This window comes from Nicotiana tabacum, chromosome 21 (genome assembly GCF_000715075.1).
Source record: "Nicotiana tabacum cultivar K326 chromosome 21, ASM71507v2, whole genome shotgun sequence".
In the NCBI taxonomy this organism is placed as follows: domain Eukaryota; kingdom Viridiplantae; phylum Streptophyta; class Magnoliopsida; order Solanales; family Solanaceae; genus Nicotiana; species Nicotiana tabacum.
Window position 1 is genome coordinate 82,411,158 of NC_134100.1, and position 20,435 is coordinate 82,431,592.

General features: G+C 38.6%; 1 protein-coding gene and 1 non-coding gene across 2 annotated transcripts; one reads left to right on the top strand and one right to left on the bottom strand.

Annotated features, from left to right (window-relative positions):
- Positions 1-10,256: 10,256 nt before the first annotated feature.
- Positions 10,257-14,448, bottom strand: LOC142175325 (uncharacterized). Its single transcript, XM_075241909.1, has 7 exons — positions 14,205-14,448; positions 13,780-14,156; positions 12,389-13,108; positions 11,943-12,197; positions 11,358-11,638; positions 10,959-11,231; positions 10,257-10,821 (listed from the first exon to the last, which is right to left on the bottom strand). The coding sequence occupies exons 1-7, from the start codon at positions 14,446-14,448 to the stop codon at positions 10,257-10,259; spliced, it is 2,715 nt and encodes a 904-aa protein (XP_075098010.1).
- On the top strand, positions 14,108-14,214 carry LOC142175637 (small nucleolar RNA R71). Its single transcript, XR_012704733.1, has one exon. It is a non-coding gene; the product is annotated as a small nucleolar RNA R71 (small nucleolar RNA).
- Positions 14,449-20,435: the final 5,987 nt, after the last annotated feature.

Consider the following 20,435-nt stretch of genomic DNA (forward strand, 5'->3'; position numbering starts at 1 on the left):
GTGTGAATGTTTTGAAAGATCTTTCACGTTGTTAAATTTTGGGGCAAATTAAATTCTCATGTCTGGTTAATGAGTTTGGACTCAGAAAGATTAAGTGATTTCATAGTAATTGTGTCTGCGAAAGGGTATAACACGATTCCAATTTGAGACTAAGCAGATGAGTTATCTCATGCGGAGTAATCTATGTAGGTGTGTTCCTTATGATGTGAATAGAGAGTTTCTTTTCTGCCAGCGGGGCGTATGTGTTGAGACTTGAATTTGAATCTGGTTGAGAAAGTTGACTTGAGTGTTAAGGGAATGGATGCGAGCTTAGCAGACGATTGAGGTATTTTTATGGTTGGCGTGGTATGAGCTTCAGAAGAGTTTTTGTTAAACTGACTGCGGTATTAAGGCAGTAATAGAGTATGGGTATTGCGAGTTATCGAGTGTTTTAATCTATGTCTTTGAGACAAGTGGGGGAGCCTGCTATTGACAATTCAATTTCATGGTTATATGTAAAGTTTTTATTTTGGGCCGAGGCATACTTGTGGGATAGTTATGACTTGCAGAGGTAGAGTTCGAGAATGACTCGAGTAAGGAAATTTCTAGATATGGGTTATATTGTGCTTTATAAGTATATGAAAATCGTGGAATGAGTGAATTGTTATTTATAAATGATGTACTGTGCACGGAGTATGAGTTTGATAGGTGGTATTAAAGTAGAGTTACTTCTTTGAGTATTGTTGTGCTAATGGGGCACGTGTCTTTTGGCCCATTTGGGCGGTGTAATTTGCATTTGAACAAAGGGGGAGACTCTCGAGAAAGTTCCAATAGTTTCAAGATTTATATATAGCAATTGAGAATTTATTCGGACTTGTGTATGGATAAAATCTGAGACTTGCATTTGATGGTGCCTGGACGTGTGAAAATTCCGTATGACTATGGATTCTACTTTTTTGTATAAGGAAGGTAATAAGAACAATTTCAAATTCACATAAGGTATTTTCAGAGTGAGTGTTACAGTTGTGGTATTTATGAAGGTGCTTAAGAAGAATACAGTTGCTTATGGGTCGTAGGGCATTGTGGCTCTATGCTAAGGTTTGTGGGGTGAGTTTTGGTTAAAGATCATGGAGTTTTAGCAAGGAGAAGTATCAATATGAAGATAAATTCAGAAGGGACTCGGAGAAATAGGACAACTTGGTAGTAGGTTGGATCAGTATGGTAATAGGTATGATCGGTTCTTTGGGTGCTTATGATGTGGGGGTTTTCTATAGGTGCTTTGTGGCAATACCCTTTGGTTTGGCGACCTGCATGGCTTGGTTGAGTTAGAGAGATTTAAATCTGATGGCTTGATTATGTGCAAATGGATTTCCAAGGCATTCTCGAGGATTTCTACCACGGTTTGAGGTGGATATTTTCTACCGGTGTGAGGTAGCATGTTGAGTATTGTGATTTTCTACTGGGTGGGATCAAATGGAAGGCTTCTGGATGATCGGATATGTATTCTACTTGTGACTCAGAATGATTATACGGTTCTCGTATGTTTCATATGATGGCATGATAGATGTGGTGTTGTGTGGGATTAAGGTTTGCGTGTGCCAGGTCATGATTTAGTTTTGAAAGGGAGGTCATAAATTCTTAGATGGCATGGACAATTTTCGATGTTTAGATGAATGCTATAACTATTTGGTATTGCGTAAGTAGAGTGTACATTTCAGAAGGCGCACTATATTTTGAATTATGGATATGTCATAGGTTTTGGCGGCACTCTCCTAGTTGATCGATTATTGATTTTTAGATGTTGCTATATGGCACGAAAGAATGGGTGAAGTATTCCTCTTGGGAAGATAGTGTATGAGAGATGTGTTAGACATTCGGGCTGCAGAGATGGAATCAGAAATGGTGATTCGTGTGTTCTATGGATTGGGAGACTGGGAGTTGTCAGGAGCATATTGTTTCTTGGTTACAGACTGTGAAATCATGGCCGAAGCTAACCAGATAATAGTATGTATTATGAATCAATCGTTATAGATTTTCGGAGGGTTATTTATCTATTTGTGGGTGACCAAAGTTGATTTGGGGTCCATTGGTAGGCCCAATTAGGATGTGTATTCTACACTGGGTCGGATTGGTTGGCTCCACACTGCTATTGTGGAGGGATGTGCCATTCGGTTGATGTTGAGCTTATTCGTGTTCTGAAATGATCTGTGAGTTACCCTTTTTATGCTATAAGGAGTTGTGATTCATTGGCTATCCACACATGGTGCGGTTCTTAGTTATATTGGTGTGGCATATCCGTGGGATAGTTGTGTTGAATAATATATGGTCATTGGACCTAGAATGAGTACTATCAGGATTGAAACGATATATTCAGGAGGATAATATTGAAAGTCGGCTTAGAAAGTTATTATGGATCTGATAAGGGATTACAAGATTCTGTGTGTTTCTTTTATTATCAACAGTGTATGAAGGTTGTGGGATGAAGTTTGGTTCGATAATGGGGTTTAATACTAGTACTTGGTTGGTTTTGGAGTAGTTATTGTGACCAGGAATGGTGCTACGAGTTTGCGAGTTGTGTAATATGTTAGGTGATTATATATGTGTTTATGGTTATGGCTCGATGCAGCTTGTTCAGATTCATACACTGTGTAAATGTAATATTCGTGTCCTGAAAAAAAATCCTGAAGGTTGGGAATTGAATTCCAAGATTTTTGGGCTAAGGTTAAATTAAGGATTTCCAGTTGTATTGTGCTGTCAGGCCTATGTGGAATAGGGTGACGTGGGATCACCCCTGGGTACGTCCGTGGTAATATGGAATAGTGATTTGATGGTTTGGAAACAACTCTTGGCACGTTCGAGGATGAACGTATATTTAAGTGGGGGAGAATATAACGACCCGACCAGTTATTTTAAGTATTATAACCCCGTTCCCCCATTTACTACTCAATTTATGTTTTACAGTTGTTTTATGACTTACCAGGTTAGTTGGTTCGGGTCCGGAAGGATTTCAGAATGAAATGAGACACTTAGTCTCATAATTAAAAACTTAAGTTAGAAAAGTTGACCGGATGTGGACTTATATATAAACGACCTCAGATTTGAATTCTGATGATTCCAATAGCTCTGTATAGTGATTTTGGACTTAGGAGCGTGTCCAGAAAGTTATTTGGAGGTCCGTAATGGAATTAGACTTGAAATGGCGAAAGTTGAATTTTTGGAAAGTTTGACCGAGGGGTTGACTTTTTGATATCGGGGTCGAAATCCGATTATGAAAATTTGAATAGCTTCGTTATGTCAAATGTGACTTGTGTGCAAAATTTGAGGTCAATCGGACGTGATTTTATAGGTTTCAGCGTCGTTTGTAGAATTTGAAAATTTCGAAGTTCATTAGGCTTGAATCCTTGTGTAGTTCGTATTTATTTTTGAAGTTGTTTGATGTGATTTGAGGCCTCCAGTAGGTTCGTGGTATGTTTTAAGACTTGTTGGTGTATTTGGTTGAGGTTCCGGGGGTCTCTGGCGAGTTCCAGATGATTAACAGATCATGTTCCTTCTGAGATCTGGCCGTACGACATCGGCATAATCGTGCGTTATATCGCTAACAGTCCGAATACTCACGAGAGTTTTCCTTCCACTGATGCCTTGCATTTTATATGGTATTTTTTATTCATTTGATATTGGCACTGGATATTTTCTGTGCTGTTGAGATAGGATACGAGATGAGAAATTGATATCGTTTAAAGAAATTTTGGAAGATTGTGTTAGTTACAGATTTACCTTACTACTACTGTTGTGCTTCCTATGTGTTTATGATTTACCGTATTGATTTATTGGACCACTTGTAAGTGTCGATGTCGATCCATCATCACTACTTCTCTGGGGTTAGGATAGATACTTACTAGGTATGCGTTGATTTACGTACTCATGCTGCACTTCTGCACTAAATGTGCAGGATCTGACAGGTTCATTTGGTGATCATCTTGGCGCGTAGGCACAACTGTTGATGAGACTTTACGTGAGCTGCATTCCATGTTATGTATCGTAGTCCACAGAGTCTCCATCGTACTATTTATTTTATCATGTCTCATTTACATTCTAGGAAGATATTGTATTATTATTGTACTCCTTAGTAAATGCTCATACACTTGTGATACCGGGTTTTGGGATATACTAGTTGATGCTTACTGTTCTGTATATTATCTTCGCCTTTCATTTCTCTTATAAACTTCAAATTTTGTATGTTTCCGTGGATTTAAAAAGGGTAAATTCCCTTCCTTATTAAAATTTATGATTTCAAAAGTAATAAAATGAGTAATTAAATTGATCAATCACCATTGGCTTGCCTAACGGCAGCGTTAGACACCATCACAACCTAAATTGGATTTTGGGTCGCGACATTAAGTCAACTTTAAACCACCATATTCATGGCTAAATCACAACCCCAGAACTATGGGTTTTGGCCACTCATGATAATATCAAAACAAATTCACAAGTGTTGAATAATTGAGAATACTAAGAAAAGATGAAGAAAACTGAGATATCCTCGCTCCCGGATGTTTCTCATGTATATATTTTCCTCAAAGTGGCGTCTCCCCTCTCAAAATAGGCTTAGTCTTTCCTTTATGCGCGTTAGGGGGGGGGGGGTCTTGGTCCGAAATAACCTTGTCCCGGACGAACTAGGAGAAACTTGTGCGCCACAGATAGCGGCCCTACGCTGCTTGTGGCTCTACAAAGTGGCTATTTTTCAATTTTGCTCCTTTTTGGCTCCAATCTCGCACCTTCGCCCCATATTGCCTCCGGATGATTCCTACACATAAAAACACCACAAATTAGCACAAATCATTACATTTCACATCTGAAATCTATGAAACATGAGTAAAATGCGAGGCGATATATATATAAATATATATATATACTTTAAGCTAAATATAAACACCCCACACTTAGACTCTTGCCCTTCCTCGAGCAATGGGACTATCTGCTACACCCCCAACAATGTACACATCTCAACTAGAGAGGAACACTTTAATTTTTAACCATATACTCTACCCTTGACTATGATCGATACCGGCAATCAAGCGTGAACATATAAATTTCACATTCTTCCCATTTTAAACATACCCAAGTATACACATTTCAATTCAATCAATTCAAACAACCTATCCGTAACCACCCTACCTCAAGAACCTACTCGTTACCACTAAGCACCCTCAACTTGCGCACTCACCAACAAGAAAAATTCACAACATCACCAATCCTTTATGAGATCATGTGCCCTTACCAACAAACAAAAGAATGAATATACAATAGTCCACACATTTAAGTATAACTTTGAACATAATTTAAGGACATCACACAATTTGAATAAAAATCGCTCACTCTCACAAAGAATTCATGTGCATCCCGTGGCCGTACTATAAGTTTGTCCATAGTGTACATCTCTACTAATCTAAGCTAGCCACATCTAGGATCAATTAGGACTTTAAAGTTGTAATGCAGTCTAAGGGACGAGTAGGATACATTTAGAAAAAGTGACTAGCACTTTAATACACTACACTCACAAATCGAGCACATATTCTTCTCAACAAATTCACTCGCCACACACCATACACAACATGGCCCTTTTCCAATTAAGCACTTCTATATTCCCACTAATACGAATTGGTAGGATTAGGAGATGTGTGTTTTTCTACATTATTTGAACTATTATTTTTTTTTCCTTTCTTCAATTTATTTTTTACACACATTCCATATATTAAGGTTCATCGGCTAGTGGCCTTTTTTCACAACTTTAGTGCACCTTAAGGGCCCTTCCATGGTTCCACTAGAAAGCTACTTCCCAATCTCTCACCTTGCTTCTTTTAGCGACTAAGTGCCTCAGGAGGTAAAGGTTCAACAATCTCCAATTAAGAACAAAATAGGGATATGGCTTGTAATGTGGGTGCCAAGGGAAAGGTCTATAGGCTTAAAGGGACTAGCAACGGAAAATTTTATTTTTAAGTGACAAGCACATCTATGATCAAGCAAGAAACCCTTACGTCATCTCCTAGACTAGCAAAACTTAATGATTTCACTTCGATTAATACACGGGGTAAGTTCTAGACTACACATGATAGCACAGAATATCACAAATCCACACACATACATTGCACATGACTTAATCAAGACAGTTCTGTTCAACTCTCAAGCCAAGCAAGCGCATATAGTTGAGAAATTTTAAGTAATATTGCACTATGTGGCATACAAGTCAAACAAAGTGTCACAGAGTAGACTATTTATTTTATTCAGGCATTACAATTCAAATCAAATGTATGGGAAGACATAGCGCATGCCATAGCCTAATGTGCCAGCACCAAACACGTCAATAGGTACCTCAGAGCAACTCAGTTTCTTCCTATCCTACTCCTAAAAAAATAAAGTACCCGGTTCGAGCTACACCCTTGAAAAAGAACTGACGCCCAAAGAAAAACCAAGGGATACTACCTAATTATCCTTTTTTTTTTGTGTGTGTTTTTAATCGGATTTTAATCCCTCAAAAATATTGTCCAAAAGATCAATCATCGGGAAAAGTCCAAGCTTTTTCTGATTTTTTTTCTTTTTTTCTATTTTTTGTATTTTTTAAAATAAAACTAGATTATATCTACTACAGGTTCCTAGAAAAGATTAACCAAAAAAATGATTTATACAATTTACATCGCAAGAAGTAGTTCCCCCACTCCACACGTAGCGTATGCATAGTCCATGATGCATATATGAATTTAAAGCAAAATAAGGTGGAAATAAGAACTCCATGATAGTCAGATTCCTCCTCCTAAGAATGCCCACCAGCCGCAGCTCCAGACTCTTCATCATCATTAGCTCCAAAGGGCACCAAAGCCATGGGGCCCATGACTTCATCATCAATCTCATCCTCAGTGTCGAAGCCTTTGTGAGTGTTCTTATCCTCTAACGTGTGAACGATACTGCCAGGTGCAATGCCCAATATCTCCTTGGAAGAACTGGATAGATCATTGCGTAGATGCATACTCTCCTCGTTCGGCATGCCCAACCTACTCATGATCACATTTAGGGAGCTATAGAGATACATGTTGAAATTCTTGTCCCTCTCATTCTGTTTCACCTGGCTAAGCTTAGACGCAGACTCCAACAAAGATGTGATGTCCATAAAGCACTTAGGAGCCTCCACAACATTGTCATAACCGGGATATTTAGGCACCCCTCGGGAAAGCAGGTACTTCTTGAGCAAGTTGCCAAAGAAGAATCTCTTGATTTTCCGACCAAATCGTATGCGGGCCATCTCCCCTAGCATGATTTCACCCACATTGATGGGTCACCCAGTCATCAGAAAAAATATCTCACACTCGATCTCGAGTGCATTCACTGTTATGCTCAACCGACATTAGTTTGGCCTGCACAAAATTTTGCCACACCTTGGCGGTCTTGTTGAAGTAGAAGCGGATCATCTCAAGATGGACATCACCCTTAGTTTTTGTCCACTTGGCATTCGAATTGACGCCATAAAGAGTGTGACATATCACCTGGTAGCTTGAGCATTTGACAAATTATTTTAGCCTCCGCGGGTTAGGGCTATCAACTCCTAAATATTGGCACCTCCTTTCCACGGACCCATGACTTGAACAATTCCCCATTCCAATTAGCATAAATTTCTCGCACCATGCTCAAATTTGAATGGCCAGGGCACTCTAGGAACTTATCCATCTTCATTTCTCTCAATCGGTAAAGCACATCCGGGAAGTTCTTTTCCAAAGTTTTCACATTAATTCCCATTTGGAGACGTACCGCCCATATGTCACAAAGTTGTTATGACATTGGATGGCATCATCACGAACTAGATCCAAATGAGGCCTTGGTCCCAATGGTGCCTTCTTTGATCCGTCGGCAACTTGTTTCCCTTTCGCTTGCCGAGATGATCATTCCCCTTGCTTGCGCTTTTTAGGAGCGGGAGCAATGGTTGAGGACTTCCCTACTCCCTTTCCCTTGTTCGCACTATCACGAGCCATATCAACCTACACCACAAATAATCATGAATGTCAGAATGATTCAAGAAATCCGCCTAAGGTTATCGTGAGAATCAAAGATGACCCCACACTTAAAACCGAAGTCTCAATGTAATATGCTCACAATCGTGGTTTAAAACGCACAAGTTTTGCACCACAAGGCAATGGGTACTCAAGACTTTCCTGTGCCGCACAATTAAAATTCACTGACTATGCCACACACAAAATAGTCGAACAAGGCGAAGTGACTTAGACTTAATGCAAGCAAGTGGCACATGGTCCTTAATTTCTACAACTAATACACTAATCTAGCCAATTCAACAATGTACTACAACATACATAATACATGATACATGGTGTGGGTGACATAGTTATAGCATGTGAACATTAAGGACAAGCTTCGGGTTATGTAAACCCACCTCCAAACACCTCACACTAAGCCCGATATCATATACAACTACATTCGGCTACTCAAACTTCACCGGTGCACAATTTGCTCTGTCAAGTATTTTATCAAATACATGGTGGGCATTAAGTGTGTGCAACTCAATTCAATAATGGCGGAACATGGTGTCCCTCCTAAATTGCAATGATGTAGAGGGAATTGTAGTTTACTACTCAGTATACGATACAACAACCAAGTTGTATCAACCAATTTCGTTCCACATTCGGGCCACCCATCATAGAACAAGTTCTAAGAAGAAACTTATGGAAAAATTTGGGAATTGGGGCATTTGGGAGGGGGGATGCTCATTATAATCTACAAAATAAAAGAAAAAGAAGAAGAAGGGAAACATACCTGGAGGAATTAAGATGAAAGAAAGAGAAAACTTGAAAACTTTAGAGAAAAGGAGAGAGGGACGCGACAGAGAGCTTGTGAGGGAGAGATACGGTAAGAGATAAAGAGGGGTGTAAGGGGTTAGAGTTAGTTTTAATTTGTGGTGGGGATGGATATGGGTTATTGGATGTGGGTTATAATGTGAGGGTAGATGGGTATATGGGCCGAGTTTTATGGTTAGTGGGTTTAAATAATAATTGAAAAAGAAAAAGAAAAAAAGAATATACCTGACCCCTAGCCCAGCGCGTCGCACTAAGCTTAGCGCTGGGGAAAATATGATTCTGTTTTATGTGACCTAGGTAGCATTGGACGCTGTTTTGCCATTTATTTTTTTTGAAATCCCCCATCCCCCGAGCATTTTATATATCCAATTTGCATACCCCACACCATTCTATCTATGATTTCTATGCCTACAAAGAAAACAAAAAACTCTTATCTACTCTAACTAAAAAAATATATTAAAAAGCTAAGCTATGAAAGCAATAAAAATTGTGTTGCCTCCCAACAAGCGCTTAATTTAACGTCGCGACATGATGCAGGCCTTGCTCACCATCAGCGAGTATTACTTTGGACTTCTCGCGATCAATGATTCATCCCCAATAGTGCTTGACTCTTTGCCCATTTACTAAATGTTTTATTTCACAATTTAAAACGCGCAACTCAATTTCACCATAAGGAGTGACTCTCACCACCTCAAATGGACATGACTATCTCGATTTTAGCTTCTGAGGAAACAACTTGAGCCTAGAATTGAACAATAGTACCTTTTGGCCTGGTTCAAAGTGATGTGACTTGATACGCTTGTCATGCTATCTTTTTGTTTTCTTCTTGTAAAGCTTAGCATTTTCATAAGAGTGCAGCCTAAACTCATCTAACTCATTCAACTACAAGAGCCTCTTCTCGCCCGCGGCTTCAAAGTTCATATTCAACTTTTTAATTGCCTAGTACACCTTGTGTTCAAGTTCAACATGTAAGTGACATGCCTTCCCATAAACAATCTTATATGACGATGCTCCAATTGGTGTTTTGTATGCAGTTCTATATGCCCATAAGGAATCATCTAACTTTGCAGCCCAATCCTTCCTATTCACACTCACTGTCATCTCTAATATTTTACTTTATTTCTCTGTTGGACACCTCAGCTTGTCCACTTATTTGCGGATGATATGTCGTTGCAACTCTGTGGCAGACCCCATATTTGGCTAGAAAGTTATTCAACAACCGATTGCAAAAATATGTCCCTTCATCACTAATCAAGGCATGTGGAGTCCCAAACCTCGAGAATATATTTTTCTTCACAAAAGCAACTACCCCCTTGGCATCATTGGTTGGCTATGCGATCGCCTCTACCCATTTTGACACGTAGTCAACTGCTAGCAATATATATTTATTTTCCCTTGACAATGGGAACGGTCCCATAAAGTCTATCCCCCACACATCAAAAACTCTATCTCTGGGATGTTATTTAAAGGCATCTCATGCCTCTTTGTGATTTTTCCTATTTTTTGACACTGGTCACACTTCTTGCCAAATGCATGGGCATCTTTGAACAATATTGGCCAAAAGAACCCAGATTGTAGCACATTTCCAGCTGTCCTATTGCCTCTATGATCGGCCCTATAAGGTGAGGCATGGCAATCATACAACACTAATTCCACCTCCTTTTCTGGAATGCACCTCCTCATCAACTGATCAGCACACTGTTTGTACAAGAATGGCTCATCCCAGTAGTAAAAGTTTACATCATGTAGAAACCTCTTTCTAGCTTCAGATTGAATTTCAGGAGGAAGTAACCCACTTACAATATAATTCACATAATCCGCATACCATGGAGGAGGGTCTTGGGTGATAGCAAATAATTGCTCATCAGGAAATGCTACCTTAATTTGTCCACCTTCCTCCACATGCTCATGATTTTCCAACCTTGATAGATGGCCGGCTACTTGTTTTTCCGTGCCCTTCCAATATCGTATTTCTACATCAAAAATACTGCAACAACAAAACCCAATACATCAATCTAGCCTTAGATTCTTTTTTTTGTAAATAGATAACTGATTGTTGCATGATCGGTATGGACTATAACTTTTGTTCCCACCAAGTATGCCCGAAATTTCTAAAAGGCCCACACAATGGCCAATAACTCCTTCTCAGTGGTGGTGTAATTCAGTTGTGCATCATTAAGAGTCTTACTCGCATAGCATATGGAGTAAAACATCTTGTCTTTCCTCTGGCCTAGTACTCCCCCAATAGCATGGTCACTTGTATCGCACATAAGTTGAAATGGTAAGGACCAATCTGGTGCCGTAATAATGGGGGCAGCTACCAACTTCTTTTTGAGCTCCTCGAATGCCTTTAGGCAGGCTTCATCAAAATTGAAGGTTACATCCTTTTCAAGCAACCTGCACAAAGGAGTATCAATTTTTGAAAAATCTTTAATAAAGCGTCTATAGAACCCATGTGTATCCCAGGAAACTCCGGACACCCTTCATAGAAATGGGTTGAGGTAATTTTTCAACCGCCTCCACCTTAGCCTTATCAACTTCAAGGCCATTCCTTGACACTCTATGGCCCAAGATGATGCCTTCTTGTACCATAAAATGGCACTTTCCCAATTTAACACCAAATTTGTTTCTTCACAACGGGCCAATACCTTGCTCAAATTCTTCAAACAGTCATCATAAGAATACCCAAAGACTGAAAAATCATTCATGAAGACTTTCACAAATTTCTCTACTATATCAGTGAAAATAGTCATCATGCATCTCTGGAAAGTGGCTAGTGCATTATTAAAACCAAATGACATTCGCTTGAAAGAAAAAGTATCATACGAACATGTAAAAGTGGTCTTCTCTTGATCCTCTGGTTATATGACAATCTGGTCGTACCCCGAATTACTATCTATGAAGCAATAATATCCATGCCTCGCCAATCTATCCAACATTTGGTCAATGAATGAAAGTGGGAAGTGGTCCTTGCGGGTTGCTTTGTTGAGCCTTGTGTAGTCAATGCAAACTCTCCACCCCGTCGCGGTGCGAGTAAGAATTAGCTCATTTTTCTCATTATTTACAACAGGCATCCCCCCTTTTAGGCACATATTGCACTGGGCTTACCCAGTTGTTGTTAGAAATAGGGAAGATGATACCCGCATCAAGCCACTTAATTACTTCCTTCTTCATGACCTCTTTTACAATGAGATTTAATCTCCTTTGTTGCTCAACACTGGGGCAGTGTCCATCTTCCAGAAAGATTTTATGCATGCAAAATGATGGACTGATTCCTTTGATGTCAGCAATTGTCCACCCAATAGCCTTTTTATGCTCACGCGAAGTACTCTGAGCAATTTTTCTTCCTGCACATCGGTCAAGCTAGATGAGATAATCACTGGCAATGTCTCAGAGTTCCCCAAATACGCATAGTGCAGATGCGCTAGAAGGGGCTTAAGCTCTAGCTTTGGAGCTTATTCAATGGATGGTTTAGGAGGGGTTAGAGTAACAGGTCTGTCCAACTCCTCGAATCTCCCAAACTCATGGACATATTTGCAAGACATGTTAAGTACTTGCTCAATTTCTTCCATCATCTCATCTTCACTGTCTTCTTCATCCCTAATCAAGGATCGTTCAAGAGGATCTTTGGGGCTCATATAAGGCACCAATAAAGTCACCTCACTTTCAACCACAGAAATAATGGATAGCTCTTCATAGTGGGCCGGCAATCTGAGTGCTTTATACATATTAAATACCTCCACTCGATCACCCACTCTCATTGTTATCTTTTCTTCACATACATCAATAATAGCTCGGCCCGTGGCTAAGAATAGACTCCCCAAAATAAATGGGACTTCCTGATCAGGCTCATAGTCCAAGTTAATAAAATCACCAGGGAATATGAAAGAACCTACTTGAACTAACACATATTCAATCACTTCTTCAGGATGAGCAAGGGAGCGATCAACCAACTGTAAAATCATAGTGGTTAGGCACGATTCACCCAACTCCAACTGTATGAACACAGATAGAGGCATTAAATTGATGCTCGCCCCAAGATCACACAAAGCTCGCCCGACTGCATGCTTACCGATCGAGATTTGGATAGTCAAACTACCTGTATCCTTCAATTTCTGAGGTTGTTTGCTTTGAATTCTTGAGCTACATTCTTCCGTTAGTGCCACAGTCTCGAACTCTGTCAACCTTTTCTTATTTGCCACTATGTCCTTGATGTATTTGGCATATTTGGGCACTTCTTGCAGGATGTCTACCAGTGGAATATTGTTTTGCACCTACTTTAAAATATCAAGAAACTTTTTATAAGCGGCATTATCCTTCACTTTCTGCAATCTCTAAGGGAACGGAGGTGGTGGCCTCGCAACTAATGGTGGGGTTGCTTAGCCACCGCCTCTTCAACTGGCTTCTCTGACTCCTTTGCTTTTTCTAATTTTGCTTCTATGATGGCCGGTTTCTCATTAAAGGTCACTTGATTCCTCTTGTTCGACGAGACTTCTTCTAACTATCTCCTATTCCTCAATGACACAACATTAATATATGCCTTAGGATTAGCCTCTGTGTCACTTGGAAGAGCTCCAACCGGTCGAGTATTTTGAGCACTAACAAGTTGCCCCATTTGTCTCTCCAAATTTCGAATCACTACAAAGTGGGCTACTGCTAGAGCATACGGATCAACCATCAATTTCTTTAGCATCTCCTCAATGTGACTCATCGGGTTTGTATGTTGTTTAGCCTGAGGTGGTTTATATTACTGCTAAGGAGTTTGTGGCTTGTACTGATTCTGAGTACCTTGGTTTCCACCTCAAGATATGTTTGGGTGGTTCCTCCAATTAGGATTGTAAGTGTTCCCATACTGGTTTGTCTGGCCCCTATTTGCATTACCCACAAAACAGACAGACTCTAGATTAGTTGGGCATAAGTTGCTCGTATGACCCTCTCCACATACTTCACAAAATATCTGAACCTGTTGCACTGGCTGAGCTTGTTGCTTGTTAATAACCAAGGTCATCTTATTGACTTGGTTGACCAATGTGACAACCTGCGCTGAAAATGCAGAGACAATATCTAACTCGAGAACCCCCATAGATTTCTGCACTGTGTGTCTGCCCATCTCTCCTTGCCAATCAGGATTATTTTTGGAGAATTTGTTCAATAATGCATATATCTCATCGAAGCTTTTCTCCAACACTTGACCTCCCGCTGCAACGTCCACCATAATCTTTGTCTCTGGATGTAGCCCTTTTATGAAAGTGTGAGCTAACACTTCATTTGTGTGGTTGTGATGAGGACAGTCTCTGAGCAGCCCCTTGAACCTTTCCCAAGCTGAATATAAAGTCTCCCCCTACTTCTGTTTGAAGAAAACTATCTCACTTCTGATCTTTGCAGTTTTGCCTGAAGGAAAGAACCGTGCCAAAAATTTTCTCGCTAGATCATTCCACGATGTAATAGAATTAGCTGGTTCCACCTTCAACCACCGCTTTGCTTCACCCAACAGAGAAAACGGGAACAATGTGAGCCTCACATAGTCTGGAGTGACTCCATTAGTGATATAAGTATCATTAATCTCAAATAAGTTCAGGATGTGCTGTTGTGGATCCTCGTGTGGAAGACTCATAAACCGACCATTTGCATGTAGTAGATGGATCATGCTCTATTTCAGCTCAAAGTGCCCAGTGATTCTGGGCTTCACAATGCTGGAAGTGACATTAGCAATGCTTGGCATCGCCACCTCCTGAACATCCATATGTTGCTCATCTGCCATGTCCACGGAAAATTGAACAAGTGCTTGAAGATTATTTGTGTCCCTTGCTTCCCTCAACCTCCTATGAAATGTTCTCTCAGGTTGGGGGTCAAAGCCTTGAAGTCTATCTTGGCTTTTGACCCTTCATATTCAATCGAAGTTCCTGAGAGCAGAGCAACCAATAAGAAACGTTAGACTTGACGAAATAAACAACTAAAGTAAAAACTAGAAAGTAGTCAATATTCAAGTCCCCAACAACGGCGCCAAAAACTTGTTTCTCCCAAATGCACACGCAAGTATACGTAGTCATACAAGTAATAAAATGATAAGTCGAGTGCCGAACCCACAGAGACTTGTGTTAACTACCCAGTAGTTTTACCCCGATTATTATTTAGTCGAGTCAGTTAGAGTTCAAAAGTGTGATTATACTAAGCAATAAGTCTAACAAATAACTAATTAATCAAGCAACAAAATAGTTGTGTATTCAGTATAGATAAATATTCCAGGGTTGTGATCGATTCACCAATCCGATTGTATTTTAATTAACTCTCCCGATTCATACAATTCACTCATGGTTGCTAATTAATCGAACAATTACTATTGTAGTATTCTCCCGAATTACTACTCGTCTATTCAAAATAGATTAACGCATATTAAGGAATCAATCTATTAAGAACACATTAAGATTATGATCTTTAATTAAGCATGGTGACTAGGTATATTCCTATCCTAACCACAAATCTGCCCCCTAACTTAGAGTTAAGATCACGCTCTCTTCAATTTTTCTCTAGTCTAGACGTAGTTTTTCCAAGCATAGCATAGATAGTAAATAGGACCTAACTGTTGGCCAGACAATTAAGCAATTAGTCACAGAATTGAAGAAATAAATATATATTAGTGAATTGTAATCAAGGTTAAGTCAAATTTAAAAAATAATATTCATGGCTAAATCACAACCCCGGAACTATGGGTTTTAGCTACTCATGATAATATCAAAACAAATTCACAAGTGTTTAATAATTGAGAATACTAAGAAAAGATGAAGAAAACTAAGATATCCTCGCTCCCGGATGTTCCTCGTGTGTATTTTCTCCTCAATGTGGCGTCTCCCCTCTCAAAATAGGCTTAGTCTTGCTTTTATACGCATTGGGAGGGGAGGGGGGAAGGGGTCTTGGGCCGAAATAACCTTGTCCTGGGCGAACTAGGAGAAACTCAGGTAGCGCCCCAAGCTGCATGTGGCGCTACAAAGTGGCTATTTTTCAATTTTGCTCCTTTTTGGCTCCAATCTCGCACCTTCACCCCATATTGCCTCCGGATGATTCCTACACATTCAAACACCATAAATTATTATATTTCACATCCGAAATCTACGAAACATGAGTAAAATGCGAGGCAATATACATATAAATATATATACTTTAAGCTAAATATCACTTATTTTTCAAAATTACTAGTCCACTAGTTATATATATCAGTGTTTTAAAAGGCGTGGGCATAAGGCGAGTCGTTCTACATATGCCTCAGCGAGGCGTAAGCCCCGAGGCACGGGGCATAAGCCTCATAAGTATTTAATTTTTAATATTTTATAAAATAATATAATTACAGTAAATATTTATAAACACGTAAAATTGCATAAAAATTGAATATATATATATATATATATATATATATATATATATATATATATATATATAGAGAGAGAGAGAGAGAGAGAGAGAGAGAGAGAGAGAGAGAGAGAGAGAGAGAGAGAGAGAGAGAGAGAGATAGATAGATCCCCACAAAAAACTAGTCAAAACAATCTAATTATACGCTACTTAGAAGCTCAAGTAACTTGAGTCGAAAAGAATTAAGTTTTCTACATGGAGGAACAAAAAGGATGATTAACCTTCAATTTGAACTTTGAACTTGGTGCTACGAAGGAGAATGAAGTTCTCTTTGAATTTGTAAAAAAAATTGAATATTCGTTGCTTTTGGGAGATATTAGCAGACTAGCGGACAAGATAAAAAATTAGAAAAGACCATGAATTGGGGCTTCAATCAATAAAAAAGTTCTTGACTTTTAAATTTAATACATTACAGTTCCTTTTTAAAACTTTTCAGTAATTACCAAGCTGAATTTTGAAAATTTGGGTATTATATGAAGGACTTATTCAACAAATTTTGTTTTAATTTGAAAAAATCTCTGGGACTTACGCCTCACTAAAAGAACTCGCCTCAAATGCCCTCTTGAGACTTTCGCCCCACATCATCGTCCCGGGGCGATTTTGGTGTGCCTCGCCCCGAAAAAGCCTTTTAAAACATTGATATATATGTTGCTAGCTATGGTTACATTTCAGGTGGCTAAAGTGTTTTGTGGTGCTGGAGAAAGAATAGACATACAATAAGAGGTCGACTGTTTTTATGTAGGGAAAAAAGATAATTTAATTATTGACCATATAAAGGTTATGCGGTTTTCCTTATTCTAATTTTTTCTTGCATATGTCAGTAAATTCAGGATTTCCCATTGTTAGGAAAAACTACAAGAAAACAAGGAAAACTACAAAAAGGAAAAGAGAAAAAAGAGATCACTCCCATTGTTTGCAAAAAGGAGCAAAATAAGAAAATTAATTCTTCGAGTTGTTGAAAAAGTCTATTTAATGTGGAGTATTGTGGGAGAAATATTTCTTGATTTGATCTTATAACTGAATGCGGAGGAATCAATCTTCTACTTTTTAGTAGTTGGCATTGCTTATGTTCCTTGTATTTGTGAATTATATTTTGCAACTGCTATTCTTTAATTGGCAATGTTCCTGTTGTGCTCTTGCGATTAAATGAGAGGGATCACGAGATGTACTTCAGAAGTGTAGACTAGTTGTTGAACGGATTTTCACACACACACACACACACACACACACATATATATATCCCTTGTTTTTGATGTTGTGTGTGATAGTCTTATTTAAAAGTTTAAGTTATAGAATGAGATGTCTCACATTTTAATATGGTAGCAGAAAAGGTAGAAGTCCTGACAGGGGCGAAGCTACAGTTGACCACCCTTCGTCGGAAAATGTCAGAAAATTAACACTGTGTATATAGATAAAATTTTGGATTTACATGCATGTAATACATATTGAACACCCTTACAATAATGAAGAGTCATAACTCAGTGGCAAAGGGTGGTCAAGAGGGCCTCATGGGTGCGGGTTCGAGCTTCACTCTCCACAATATTTATTTTTCTTGTTTAAGTTTGAACACCCTTGAAATATTTTCTAGCTTCGCCACTGAGTCCTGGGTTTGAATCTCACTACCATCGGCGTAAGCCGAATTTTCGTAAGCGAGTCTCCATTTGAAGAAGTGAACAAATGAATAATTCACTATAATGACAAGGGTATCTTTTTTATATTTATAATCAATGTTTTTATATGGCATATTATCTATCTATCTATCTATCTATCTATTTATATATAGTAAACAAATCGACGAAATGATGTCACGTGACACCGCTTGGGGCTATGTGTATCCGCCCATGCAGCCATTATCAAAAAAGAATTTGCACGAGTTTGTCCCGTGAAAAAAGGCTAATTATAATTATTTTTTATAATTAATTATATAAATAAAAAGTGTATTCTTTCTGATAATTTAAACTTTTAAATGAGATGGTCACACATTTCAACTATATTGTACTTAAACATTACATTTAGTTGATTTTAATTATTGATGATTAAACAAAGAAAAAACTCCAAAGAAACTTGAAGAAGCTAATAATGGATGGATTGGGGAGACACCATGAAAGATTTTTTGGACCTATAAGGTTTAGACCAAAGTTATTGAGTTCGGCTGAATCCGTAATCGAAGGCCTTACTCCGCCCCTATTTTCGGTAACTGCTACATTAAAGAAATTAAGTGCTTGTATGTGATAGTTACCGGAACAACTAAAATACTATACATAAACAACAAATAGTTTTGCTCCCAAAGTTGTGGCCCAGTGGACAATTAAGTGAGTTGAGAATCATAAGTCTCATGTTCAAATTGTTCAAATTCTAGTGGAAACAAAAATATTACATGATTTTTTCCCCTCTAAAAAATAACAGGTACTACATAGAATTAATTGAGAGCTAACACAGACACCATAATTATATATATAAAAAAGGAATAGTTTTAAAGGTGAAGCAAATCTCATGCCTCTTGCAATAAGTGCTTTCTTTTTATTAATAGGGAAAATTTGAGAGATCTCTCCTCACATTTTGCATCGTAAGACTGACTTCCCTTCGGGTTTGCGATGTTACAGCTATCTTTCTTATTTTTACTCATGTGTAACAACTATTTTATTCTATTTCTTATTTATGAAAAAATAACATATCTGGACTGATTTGCCCTCCCTAAGATTATGCTCTTTTGATTATTAATCTTTTATCAATATCTCCTTTAAGAAGTTTCTTAGAAATAGTAAAACGAAATACGCTATTACAAGAGACGAGTGGTTTCTATCTTTCAGAAATCGCAATTTGATATATGCAAACTTACTGCCAAATTGTCTACTTTCATTTGCTTCCAGCCTGAAAAATTAAATTAAAAAATTAAAATTCATAACACACGACTAATTCTTAAATAGCAGATCTTTAAAGTGGCTACCTTGTGTCATTTCTATATGTTAAAGCCATGGCGTCATTCAAATTGATGCGGACGAAATGTTATTGGAGTATTTTGTGGTGCTGGACAAAAGATTGGACATAACTCGGGGCTAATTTCCCACGTGTTTTGATATAAGAAAATAACAGTCCCAACACAAAACATTATATTTTTCCGGGTTCAAATCCCGGCAGCGGAATTTCTTTTCCTTTTTCCAAAAGTTGTTTATTTACCTCTCCTTTTAGTTTGGTGCAAAAAATAAAGTCTATATGTAATGAACTACTTCCTCTAAAAGGTTTATTACAACTTATAAAGTGTGATGATCCAAAAAATTATCTTTAAATTTTATAATTAATTCTATGTTTTAAGACCTCGAAAAACACTATTCATCATTCTTCGACTTGCGTGCGCAGTCCGTATAATTTTCCGAAAAGTTTTTATATGAAAAATTGATTAAAATGTGAAATAGAGCCTTAAAATTCAACTGAGTTGACTTTGGTCAACATTTTGAGCAAACAGACTCGGATCAGTATTTTGACAGTTCCGGTAGGTCCGTATCGTGATTTGAGACTTGGACGTATGCCCAGAATTTAATTTGGAGGTCCCTAGCTTGAATTATCGCCAGTTGGCAAAAACTAGAAGCCTAAAGGCTTAAAGATTTCAAAGTTTGACCACAAATTGACTTTTATTGATATCGGGGTCGGATTCGAGTTTTGAAAATTTTTATAGGTCCGTTATGTCATTTATGACTTGTCTGTCGAATTTGGTAAGAAACACAGTTGATTTGACGTGATTCGGACGTTCGGTTGTGAAAATAGAAGTTTTAAAGTTTTCTTGAAAATTTTATTTGCTTTGTTGTCCGATTCATAGTTCTAAGCGTTATTTTGGTGTTTTGTTCACGCGAGCGAGCTCGTATGAGATTTTTGGACTTATGTGCATAATTGGTTTGGAGCCTCGAGGGCTCGGGCGAGTTTCAGATAGGCTACGGGTGTTTTGAAACTTAGAAAAATCTGGTTTTTGGCTTCAGCTGATATCTGGTGTGTTCTTCTTCGCGTTCGCGAAGGTACTCTCGCGAATGCGAAGAATAAACCGGGGCAGGGTGATTTTCTTAATCGCGAATGCGGTAGCTAGGCCGCGAACGCGAAGCAAGGGAGGCCTTACCCTTCGCGAACGCGAGCATTGGCTCGCGAACGCGAAGCTTTAGGGACCTGGGGGGAAGGGTCAGTCATTCTTCTACGCGAACGCGAGCATTG

Coding starts and splice junctions, on each gene's coding strand:
- LOC142175325 (XM_075241909.1), bottom strand. CDS start 14,448: ATGAGTCTTCCACACGAGGATCCACAACAGCACATCCTGAACTTATTT. Junction 13,109..13,779: donor AGGTTCAGATATTTTGTGAA/GTATGTGGAGAG, acceptor ATTTTAAAGTAG/GTGCAAAACAATATTCCACT. Junction 11,639..11,942: donor CTATTTCTAACAACAACTGG/GTAAGCCCAGTG, acceptor TTTTCTTTCAAG/CGAATGTCATTTGGTTTTAA.